General features: G+C 33.5%; 1 protein-coding gene across 1 annotated transcript; it reads right to left on the bottom strand.

Moving 5' to 3' along the window:
• Window positions 1–300: 300 nt before the first annotated feature.
• Window positions 301–1263, bottom strand: LOC142520222 (uncharacterized). Its single transcript, XM_075623223.1, has one exon. The coding sequence runs from the start codon at window positions 1261–1263 to the stop codon at window positions 301–303; it is 963 nt and encodes a 320-aa protein (XP_075479338.1).
• Between the last annotated feature and the right edge of the window lie 11771 nt (window positions 1264–13034).

Genomic DNA, 13034 nt, shown 5'->3' with positions numbered 1-13034 from the left:
CAATCCATACCCAATATAACATCAAATGCTACCATCGGAATAACAATAAGATCGACAAACAATAATCTCGTACACAATATTGAGGTGTAATGGCATAACAGTAGGTTCAACATATAAAGAATGCATGAACATTTCAGACATAAAAGAGTGTGTCACACCACTATTAATTAATGTAAGTGCTTTCTTGTCGAAGATTGAAATATTACCTGATATCACTGAAGAATCAGGATTAGCACTTTCCTTGGTCATTGCAAAAATTCTTCCTTGAAATCTTCCTTGATTCGAAGAAAGAGAACATTTCTATGCTGTGTGCCCCATTTCCTTGCATCTGAAACATCGACCACTACCAACCAAATATTCACCTTTGTGTGGCTTGCCACACTTAGGACACACAGGTCGCTCCGTGTCTGAAGAAGGAAAAGAAGGCTTATTGCGATGCTCCATCTTGCCTTTTCCTTTGTGGTCACCTCGAACATTTGCGCTTGCACCTTGATCTCTAGCTTGGAAAGCTTGCCTTCTTAACTGCCTCTCTTTCTCAATCTCTTGCTCATCGTGCTCATCAAGCAAAGCTCTCTCCACAATGTCTTGGTATGTGACCACCTTTGACATATGAACATCTCTCTGAATCTCTGGCTTCAAACCACGAAGTAAGTGTTCTCCCTTATCTTTGTCGTTTTCGGCAATAAAAGGAACAAAGACACATCCTTCTTCGAACTTCAAAGTATACTCAGCGACAGACATAGCATCTTGCCTCAATTCAAGAAATTCCTTCACCTTCTTGGCTTTGACTTCCTTTGAAAAATACTTTGCATTGAATAATTCCTTGAACTCGTCCCACTTTAATTCTCGAATATTAACTGTAACCTTGGTAGCTTCCCACCAAATACGAGCAGCTTTGACCAACATAAACACAGCACAACTTACCTTATCTTGGTCGGTGAACTTCAAGTAATCGAATATGGCCTCCAATGACTTGACCCATTCAAGAGGCACTAGTGGATCAGGGCCACCAATAAAATCAGGAGGGTTCATACGCCTGAAACGATCATATGCACCATCTTCAAAACTTTCAGTTGTGCCTTGACCTCTTCCACGACCACGACCCTGGGTAGAGGTGTGCATGCTCAATAGTTGTTGAATCTGTTCGCTATGAACCTTCGCTTGTTCTTGTAATAACTTACTGAATTCGTTTACAACCTTGGCAGTCTTATCAGGAGGAGGGGTCCTATCATCCCCTTCAATACACTTTCTCTTGGGAGGCATATCCTACACTTATTCAAACTTTAACATAGATAGGAAGAAAGAATACATCAATGGCAATGAAATAGAATCAACTCTCAATGTTAAAATAATAGATGCAGGATCGAAAACATACCGGATTGTCCTAGGTAGAAGAAGTCATATACGGTCCGAAGAACTTTCGCTCTGATACCAATTGAAAAAACCCAGTCCCATAATATTTAATTTAAATAAATAACATACGCGGAAACATTACAATGGAAAAAGGGAAAAATTAAAATACTATTTTTATAAAAATATTTTTAAACTTCTAACTTAACAACTTTCAAAATATTATCAGATATAATCAAAAGAACTATCAACATGAAAATCATTTAATACAAAATACCAAGTATCCAACACTATTGATGTTCAACACCCCAACAAAAGTGATACAATTCAAAAGTTTTCCCCTTCCATTAGCCATATGAATTCTTCAGCCTCAGGCAATCCATTTCATTCCTTTTTATCACCTGCATCACATGAAATTAACTGAAATGTGATAAAACTCAGTAAGTAAGAAGCTATACATAACAAGTACATTTACATGGCTTGGCTTGAAACATGGCTATAGTAATGGTAATGAACAATGAATAATACCATCTTCAATGAACAATAGATAACAAAGCAATATAGATGATATTTAATGGCATGAATTAAAAGAAAGGAAATGATAATTATGTGACCTATGACCTGTGTAGAGTATCTCTTTGATATAAATATATATCAAAACTGTGAGAGATACTCATAATCATGAAATTGGCAAATGACATGCATCAATAACTATCACTTCCTTGGCTTTGATCATGAGAAATTTCATTGAGGCAATTTAACAAATACTTGGTAGGAAACAATAGAGTACTAGCTCCTTATCAATGGATTCAATGGTATTCTTGGATCAATGAACAAATAACAATACATACATCACTAATTTAACAATGGAAGGAGCTAGACATCAAACATGACTCATATACATATATATCATGTGAGCAATTGAAAGGAAGCTTCTACTTACAACCCACAAGCACTATGATGGCTATGATGATATTGGATGTATCCTACAACAATAATCACAATAATAAACATAAATCATCAACAATAATCCAATGAATCCAAGAACTCAACTTAACCCTTAATATTACAAACCCTTCCAACTCCCAAAAATATAGAAGCCTTACCTTCACACTTGGAATCTTGGGTAGGAGACACTAATAATTCAACAAGAATCCTTGAACTTGAAGATAAGAAATGGAGAGAAAACCTTGGAGAGAAAAATGAGCTAGAACCGATGGAGACTAATAGAATAAGAAAGAATGGTGGAGAAGCATCTAGAAAAGGGTTAAAAAGCCTTCAAGTACACCAAAAACGTGTTTTAAAATAACAATTCTCGCATGCCTAGTGCCACGGCGCCACTCTGCAGGCAGCGCTGCGGCGCCAGGGCTTCGGCCCTGGCAACGCCTAGGCGTTGCCTTGCACGCCCAGGCAGCGCTGCCTTCCGGCGGTGCGGCGCTGTCCCCTGCACCATAATACACCCCAACTCATTTAAAATCCAACCTTTTCCAATACCATTCAATCCCAGTGAAATAAGCATCCAAAATCATCCTCAATCATCAAACACAACCATCAAACTCATTTATTTCCATAATCATCACTAAACATAAAGCCTAATTCAAACAATAACCATACTATTACCATTCCAATAAACATAACCACCAAAACCATAAAAATATCCATTACTAATATTAACATCATAACAATAACATGATAAAAGGTCGGGATATTACATTAATGATGACTGAAGTTAATAAAGAGAAGGCGTACTTTTGTAGGACATTATCTTTTTCGGCAAAAATATGATATGGATATGACCGAAAATAAACCCCATGCACTGTAGGAGATTTAAAGCGGATAGTTATTCATTCATACCATTGTAATACTCATCGTCGGTTTGTCTATATTTTTTGTATCGTTCTGCACGGTTTACATATCTCAACTTGCTATTCCATATAAGAATTGTATTTTGATTATTCTTTCAAATCTGTGTTGTGATGAATAATTCTCGTGATATTTTGAAGTTCATCGTTGTCGAGAGCAGACACTGCAATAAATTTTCGTATTTTGAATTGTCTCATCACTCGATTGGGATGATATATCTCCAAAATTTCAAATCAAATGAGAGGGGAAACACATCGTCATATTTTGTTGTCGTATGAATCAATAATTGTCTTTACATCTACATTATTTTTCTTGTAAACGATCTAATTAAAATGAGAAAAAGGAGTTAAATTTTAAAATTCATATAATTATTACAAATTTTTAATAATCCTAAAATATCTCATTATTATTCATGTGAGTAAGACAATCTCTTATAATTCTTATAGCATGAGTCGATAAATGTGTGTAACTAAACATATTTTTTCACCTATAATTTAACAAATATGATTGCATATTAAAAAATGTAAAAATAGTTATATATTATATTAGGAAAATAAATACATATATTCTTATGCATCATATGGAAGAACTTGAAAATTACAACCGAGTTGACTTGGAGGCGCAACAGCTGTTAACACATCTAGGTTGGGGTTGACCAATTTAATCATGCTCCATGCCCATAACTACTAGTAATAATAAAAATAGTTAAAAAGACAAATTTTGTATTAAATAATGAAAATACATTATTTATACATTCAGGATTTATAAAAGTCCAGATATTATAGATTTTCTTATATGTATTTCAATCCACAGCTCACAGTATAAGAATGTTAAAACGACATATCCCCAACAATAAGATTTTACTGGATCAATATCATATAGAAATTGCAAAAACATGAGTTTACCCGACATTCCTTGATAATTCGAGAAAAATATTTCTCTATTAATCTTCAATGCTACACAGCAGGTATATTTCACGACATCTACTTCTAAAATATTATCAACAATGATATAAATGCAGTGATCATGTTGTGCAGTCATAGACAAATAAACACTTTTAAAAATGTGATGATCATGAAGCAAATCCCAGCAAATCAAGACATATATGTTGTCCTTGACCAACTGCATGTGAAAATCTATTCCAATCACAGGGTCACCATCAATTTTTAAACCCCAAATTATCGAAACATCTTGTAACATGACATTTGCTTCACCACATCGAAAATGAAATGTTTGTCTCGCGTCACCATCGTTCAACTAGAGCAATAATCAAATGATTATCAAACACTCGAAAATCACATTGCAAAACCTAATAAAATCCCATATGATCTAAGTATGCAAGGACATGATTTTGTAAATAATTTTCAAAATATAACATCCAAACCAGATTTTATGATCGCTTTAATCTTACAATATCATCAAAAGTTTCACATGTGTCACATGTAAGAAGAGAACACTATAATATTCTGGACATTGATTTTCTGTCATTTTGAAAGAATTTTTTAAAATATTAAGTTAATACCAAATATTTTAATAAGAAATAAAATAATACATATAAAAACAAAATTTAAAGAGTTATTAAGCATAAATTATATATATATATATATATATATACATATAATTATAATATTCCTAATATCAGTACACAATAAAAAATCAATCGTCACTTTTTAAATGGATGAATATTTGTTCTTACTATGTCGTTTGGTTATTTTAATCTTCATATGTAACGTCCGAAAAAAATCAACATACGTAAACCACATGCATGCAAAATTATTTTAATTGCTTAATTGTTTTATTTAATTGATTTTAAAAGTTAGCATGATGTTTATTATATGATTAAATGTATAATTGCATGATTAAATGATTATATGACATGTTTACATGAATTTAAGGATTTTACCTGAATATTCAATAATAGGCAGGGAAAAGGAGACCCGTGACGACCAAGACAAGAATATGTATTTTTATTTAAATAATGGCAAGGCTTCCTAATATGATTTAAAAATGATCTAATTTTCCTAAAAATGTTGGAGTTCGAATTATTTTACGAGTCGAGCTCCATTTTTCCCGAGAAGCCGGTTTTGGGCAAATAATGAGTTTTAAAAGATCAAAAATATTATTTTTGAGAAACTAATTTTATAAACTTTTATGTTTTAATTAATTAAGTGTTATTGAGCCCAATTTAATTATTTAAAGAAGGCCCAATTATCTTTAAACTTGCAAGCCCAAAACAAAGCTCATTAACATGTTAATTTATTTATAAATAAGTCACCTAGGCTTTGAAAATACCACAAATTCACACCCTAGCAGTCGTGTAACACACACACACAAACTTCAGATTTTTGAAAAATAGGAGGAAAGAAAAAGCTTGTGTTCTTCGTCGTCCGGTCGTCCAACGTCGCATCCTCGCCGAAGATCTTATATTCGAGCGTTATAAACGCAAAGGCACGTTCCTAAACTCTTTTAAACATCATACCAATCATAATATGCTTGATTTAATTGTTTATGCATGAAAAATATGTGGGTTCGATTATTTTACGGTAAGTTGCGTATTTTCAAAATTTAAAGATTTTACGCTTGTTTTGAAAACGACTTTTGAATCCAATTGACACGCTGCCAATACATGATAAAATATGAAGGATTTATAGCCAAAACATGACATAATAATGGAGAAAACAAGGCTGGAATTGTCGGCTAAATTTCAGAGATAGGGCTGAGAGTTTTTTTTTGAATAAGTGTTGGAACTTTTCAAGTTCGCAATCTTGATTTTGATGTTAACAAAACTTGTTATTGTGTTTCTAACATATTTACTCAAGAGTGAAGTTGCAAACACAAGAAGCAAGCTGAAACTGAATTTTGCACAAACTGAATTTATGGCGAGCTTCGGTATTTTGATGATATCTCTCAATTGGATTATCCAAATGACAATCCGCCAACTGTACTGATTAGAAAACTCAATTTGGAACAAATCATATTTCACGTTAGTTGGGCAAAATCGGATGTTATCATGGTCTAATTGGTCGCTCAATTACCAAACTGATCACACGAAAACAGCAATCAGTTGAGTTTGAGCAGCTGCGATTTTTTTGTCATATCTCTCAGCTCGGTTATTGAAATGAAGCGATTCAGTATGCGTTGGAAAGATAAGACGATGATCTACAAATCATCTTCAGAAGTCAAAGTCTGAATCAAAGCTTAAGATGCTGATAAATGACGATGAAATTACTTGTTCTGCACAAACTGAAATCAGCCTATTAACACACCAGCTGAAACTGAACCAACTGTTGACCAGCTGACCAACCAACTGAACTGAACCAGCTGCTGACCAACTGAAACTGAACCAGACCAGCTGAAGACCAGTTGAACCAGACCAGCTGAACTGAACCAGCTGAAACTGAACCAGACCATCTGAAGACCAGTTGAACCAGTCCAACTGAACCAGTTGAACTGAACCAGGTCAACTGAACCAGTTGAACTGATTGACCAGTTGAGTTGACCAGTCGAGAAAATGTCCAGCAAGACGAATTTGACCGTTGCAATTCCAGAAACAGTACAGAAACTTTCCAACGGTCATATTCTTGTGTCTAACGTATATATCAGTGTTGGAGCCTATAAATACAACATATTGAAGATCAAACAATAGCTTTTGAAGTGGATTCAAAGCATGGGCAGTTAGCATGAAGATATCTGAAACGTTTGTTATTCGTTTTCTGTAAAAGTACTAGAAATTTTTTTTTTTTTAAAAAAAACCTCACATAGCATCGGCCGAATTGCTTACACAAGCATAAAATATTTTTGATATCATTTTAAATAAATCAACCAACTAACATTTGAAAAGTATAGCCCATACTATAACCTCTCAAAAACCACTCACAAATAAAACGTCGTAAAAATATTTTTAACATATCTTGAAATCATAAATCATAACTAGTGCGGAAAACTAGCGTCGGTCCTCAGGTTATGTGCACCTTAGTCCAGTCAGATCAATCATCAAGACCTCCATAAACATTATTATCATAATCACCTGCATCAATCACACCTAGTGAGTCTAAAAACTCAACACGTCATATCCTTGATAACAAGTAATACGTAATACAGTTAACATATAACAGTGAAAAATATTTGTACTTAAAATATCGTTTTCATGAAGATGCATAAACATAAATATTTTCGTAAACATTTTCATGATGCATAAAACCTTTAAATAAAAGCATTTTCATAATCTTATGCGTAAACATTTTCATGGTGCATAAAACCTTTAAATAAAAACATTTTCATAATCTTATGCATAAATATTTTCATATAAACATAAACATATTCATATTCGTATCCATATTCATATCAACATATTCATGTTCATTTCATATTCGTGTTTGTTGAAATCAGATCGTGATTGTGACTCGTATTCTTAAACGTATTGGGTGATGGATCCATCTATATGTAACAACAGTACTGGACGGCGGGGACACCAGCGACACTCTCACCCGTCAACTGGGCCTTGGCCAACGTATTAACATATTCGTATTCGTATCACGTATTCGTATCCGTATCCAAGGAAACACAATCGTCGGGCTCCCACTGGGACCATAACCCTCACGATATTTCCAACATATTCAGTAGTCACAATCCCTTCACATCCTTCAACACGTTATCATTAATTAATAAAAACATGCATATAATAACATTTTTATTTTGAAACCAAGCATGCAACATATCTTTTACATGTCCAATTTAATCTTTAATAATTCATGAACATTTCAAAATCATATTTACACATATAAAAATTCATAAACATACATAACCATTGAAAATAATCATATTATCACATAAAACAACATTCAGGACACTGCCATGACGTTTACTAATTTTTAGGTGTAAAAAGACCGTTTTACCCCTAGACGTAAAATTTCCTGTTTTTGACATTTTCTTAATTTCATTGATTCTAGCATGTCTCAAATAATTATTTAAGCCTACACAAATTTTCTCGTATTTTTATTTAGCTTAAATCGAGGACTTTTAAATTAATTTTTTAAATGTGACGTAATAATGCGTTTTAATCCTGAATTAAACCAAACCTTAATATAAAATTCCCAAATTAAAAACTTAGGCTTTTAATAATTATTTAAGCTTAATTATAATTTTTCATAATTTTATAAGGCTTAAAACTAGGCGTTACAATTAACTCGTTAATTAGCGTTTCGTGCGGCGATTAAATTTCGAATAAATCCAAACTCGTTATTTTGATCCCAAATTTTAAACATTGCATTTTTAAGATTTATTCTACCCTTCCAAGTCATGAGACACACCCGTGGACCCATGGATTTAATTTTAGTTCCTTAATTTTCGTTTTTGACCCTTCGACGAATACACCGAGCCATCTCCCAATTTACTCGAGCCGCGCCCGAGCCACCTCGAGCCAAAACCTAGCAAACCCATCTAGGGACCCTAATGACCGAGCCCAGCCCAAAGAACAAGCCCCTAGCTCGCTCAAACCCACCTAAAAATTGACCCAAAATTCTGCATGTTGTGTATGTGTGCTTCCTTGTATGTCTAGGACTCCTAACCCAACTAGGACTCAACCAGCCCTTAACCACTTGACCCCTCATGAACCTAACCCTCCCTGGGCCACGCCCAGACCCAGCCCAGGCAAACCCAGCCACAGAACCCCAAGCCCGAAGCCCCTGCATCAGGAAGCAACCTGCGCAGCTGTAGTGTTTCTGTTTCCAGCGCTTTCCCTAGACAACCAGACCCTAAACCACCCTAACTAGGATCATCCTAGGACCCTTACAGACTGCCTAGACTATAGCCAAGAGCCCAAACCCAGCCCCTGACTAAAACCACAAGGCCGAAGCCTACAGCCCTGTACGCATGCAACAAAGAAAAAGAATCGCCCAGGCCCTATTAATTTCCAGCGGCTGTGCTGCCCCTCCAGGCCCTTTATAACCCTTACCAGATCACTTAACCATGTCTAAACACGCCCTAAAACCCAACCATAACCAGCAGCAAGGATCCAGAGGGACCAACCGAAGCCTTGAACCAGAAAACCCAAGTATACGTACAGTACATGTCTTGAAAGTTTCAGAAAATGGTTTCAGCCTTGTTCTTATTTATTTGCAACGTTTTGGGTGTGCTTTAGGACTCTTTAAAACATGTAAAAACATCCCTTAACCCTTTCCTAATCATGGCAGCCCCTTTTACACATATAAAACATGATTTTGGAAATAAAAAACACAAGTTTGGAACACATAGACATGTAGTTACGAAAATTAAACTTATGTGCTATGTTTTTCTTTAAAAATTATGCATAAACAATTACTATGGTGTGATGATGACTAAAAGGAGAATATGGCGTGCCTTTGCGTATTCAACGCACGATAAAAACGTTGACGATTGAAGAACGACGACGAGGGACGACGCTTGAAAACTCTAGCAAACTTTGATGCTTTTCCCTTGAACTAACAAAACTTTTCCCATGCCTTTTGCTTGTGTGTGCCGTGTAAATTTGAAAGAAAGAAGAGTTTTATTTGTTGGGGGAATGTGGGGCGTGTAGTTAAAGGGTTTGGGGTAGGTTAATTACATAATATATGATTAATTAAACACTAATTAAGCTTTGGCCCATTAAGAGATTAATTAGGCCCATTAATGCTTAATTAAAATATTTAAAAGATTTAAAAATAATTGCTTAAATAAGTTTGTGAATTTATTAGCTGGGTTGCTAAAACGTTCGTATTTTTGTTGAAAATCCAACACCGATAAAATTTACGTCCCGGCGTATAAATTCACCTCAAAACCCCTTATTTTCAAAAAAAAAAAAGCATCACCCATACTTTAGACAATTAAAAACAATTATTTATTAAAAATATTTTTTATTTTTCAGCCCTCGATCTCCGTTCCTCGATCGCAACTCGAATACCCTTTTAAAATACATTTTAATGCAACCATGTGGAAAAAAATATATTTTAAAATGCAAATATGAACTACATAATTAATTTATGCAATTAAAACATTTAATTAAAATACACACAGAATTTAATAACTCGTAGGCATGTGGTTCGTGTGGACCTTCAAATTTTTGGGGCATTACAATCTTCCCCCCTTAAATTGAATTTCGTCCTCTAAATTCTCTTATCCTTTATAACCCAAAGTTTAGACTTAGTTCTAGCATCTCAAAAATACACACTTTCGCTGCGCTACTCCGATAAAGCTTAAAATCTAGAAGGTCCTTACGTCTCCTTGATCCCAATTAAATTTTCTTTCTAAATCCTTATTTGCGATTTGCAACTTAAGAAAACCCATAATAACTTAGTGCTATTACTATTATAACCTCGAATTTCAATTTTTCTTACAATTCTCAATATCAAAAGACGGATGACCATCCTTATCGTATATTATTGTCCTTATTTTATACCCAAAATATTCATCAACTTAACAAATTTCAATCTTAAAATCCCAAACACATCCACTAACGCTTAAATTTTTCAAGCCTAATACCGATTCATCCTTAAAAACCTTGATTCAAATTCCTTATAATACTAAAACCAAGATATCCCAAGGTTCTGAATATTCTTAAAAGTCTAAATAATCAAAATTCTTATCATTTAACCCGTTCAATTTTCACTTACTGCTAAACTAGTCCCCAAATTTCCTTAACAATTGTAAGATTAATTCTTAATTTCCTCAAATGTCATCCTAATAGGTCTTTAATTTCAAAAATTCCTACTATTAACCCATAAGTTCTTGACATTCTTAATTTCCTTCTACTGGTTTTCCATAACATAATTTCGAAAATTTTAAACTTATTTACCCAAAATCAATTTCTGTAACCAATTTTACCTTTTGTCAAAAATTAAAATCCCAATTTATACATTTCTATACTCCCAAAGTCGTTGTAAATCCTCGAATCATTATTTCTTATGAGTAATTCCCAAAAATTATTTCGACTAGTAACCATGAATCATAAAAATTGCCTTAGAAAATCTACGTGTCCCAAAACATTCATAAAATTTACGATTAACTTATAGCCTAAAAATAGAACGTCAATACTAAAACCTAAATATCAAGATAGTCAAATTCCACCACAAAACCAACGTGCGTTGAAAAATAATTTTTCATTTCATATCGTATCACGTATAAAAATTCAAAGCATTTAAAACAAATATGTGACGTAAACATATATGTCATGTACTTATGCAGGTAACATCATAAAATCATATAAAACATGTAAACTTACAAATTTGAGGCTTGACGACAGATCTTCCCGGTGTTGATGGTGGCACAACCCTTTACAGGACCTTTGCTCTGATACCAACTGAAACGTCTGCTATTCGTTTTCTGTAAAAGTACTAGAAATTTTTTTTTTTTTTAAAAAAAAAACCTCACATAGCATCGGCCGAATTGCTTACACAAGCATAAAATATTTTTGATATCATTTTAAATAAATCAACCAACTAACATTTGAAAAGTATAGCCATACTATAACCTCTCAAAAACCACTCACAAATAAAACGTCGTAAAAATATTTTTAACATATCTTGAAATCATAAATCATAACTAGTGCGGAAAACTAGCGTCGGTCCTCGGGTTATGTGCACCTTAGTCCAGTCAGATCAACCATCAAGACCTCCATAAACATTATTATCATAATCACCTGCATCAATCATACCTAGTGAGTCTAAAGACTCAACACGTCATATCCTTGATAACAAGTAATACGTAATACAGTTAACATTTAACAGTGAAAAATATTTGTACTTAAAATATCGTTTTCATGAAGATGCATAAACATAAATATTTTCGTAAACATTTTCATGATGCATAAAACCTTTAAATAAAAACATTTTCATAATCTTATGCGTAAACATTTTCATGGTGCATAAAACCTTTAAATAAAAACATTTTCATAATCTTATGCATAAACATTTTCATATAAACATAAACATATTCATATTCGTATCCATATTCATATCAACATATACATGTTCATGTTCATATTCGTGTTTGTTGAAATCAGATCGTGATTGTGACTCATATTCTTAAACGTATTGGGCGATGGATCCATCTACATGTAACCACAGTACTGGGTGGCGGGGACACCAGCGACACTCTCACCCGTCAACTGGGCCTTGGCCAACGTATTATCATATTTGTATTCGTATCACGTATTCGTATCCGTATCCAAGGAAACACGATCGTCGGGCTCCCACTGGGACCATAACCCTCACGATATTTCCAACATATTCAGTAGTCACAATCCCTTCACATCCTTCAACACGTTATCATTACTTAACAAAACATGCATATAATATCATTTTTATTTTGAAACCAAGCATGCAACATATCTTTTACATGTCCAATTTAATCTTTAATAATTCATGAACATTTCAAAATCATATTTACACATATAAAAATTCATAAACATACATAACCATTGAAAATAATCATATTATCACATAAAACAGCATTCATGACACTGCCATGACGTTTACTAATTTTTAGGTGTAAAAAGACCGTTTTACCCCTAGACGTAAAATTTCCTGTTTTTGACATTTTCTTAATTTCATTGATTCTAACATGTCTCAAATAATTATTTAAGTGTACATGAATTTTCTCATATTTTTATTTAGCTTAAATCGAGGACTTTTAAATTAATTTTTTAAATGTGGCGTAATAATGCGTTTTAATCCTGAATTAAACCAAACCTTAATATAAAATTCCCAAATTAAAAAACTTAGGCTTTTAATAATTATTTAAGCTTAATTATAATTTTTCATAATTTTATAAGGCTTAAAACTAGGCGTTTCAATTAACTCGTTAATTAG

The sequence above is a fragment of the Primulina tabacum genome, chromosome 12 (genome assembly GCF_025594145.1).
Source record: "Primulina tabacum isolate GXHZ01 chromosome 12, ASM2559414v2, whole genome shotgun sequence".
Classification (NCBI taxonomy): domain Eukaryota; kingdom Viridiplantae; phylum Streptophyta; class Magnoliopsida; order Lamiales; family Gesneriaceae; genus Primulina; species Primulina tabacum.
This window is presented reverse-complemented; position numbering and strand designations above follow the sequence as displayed.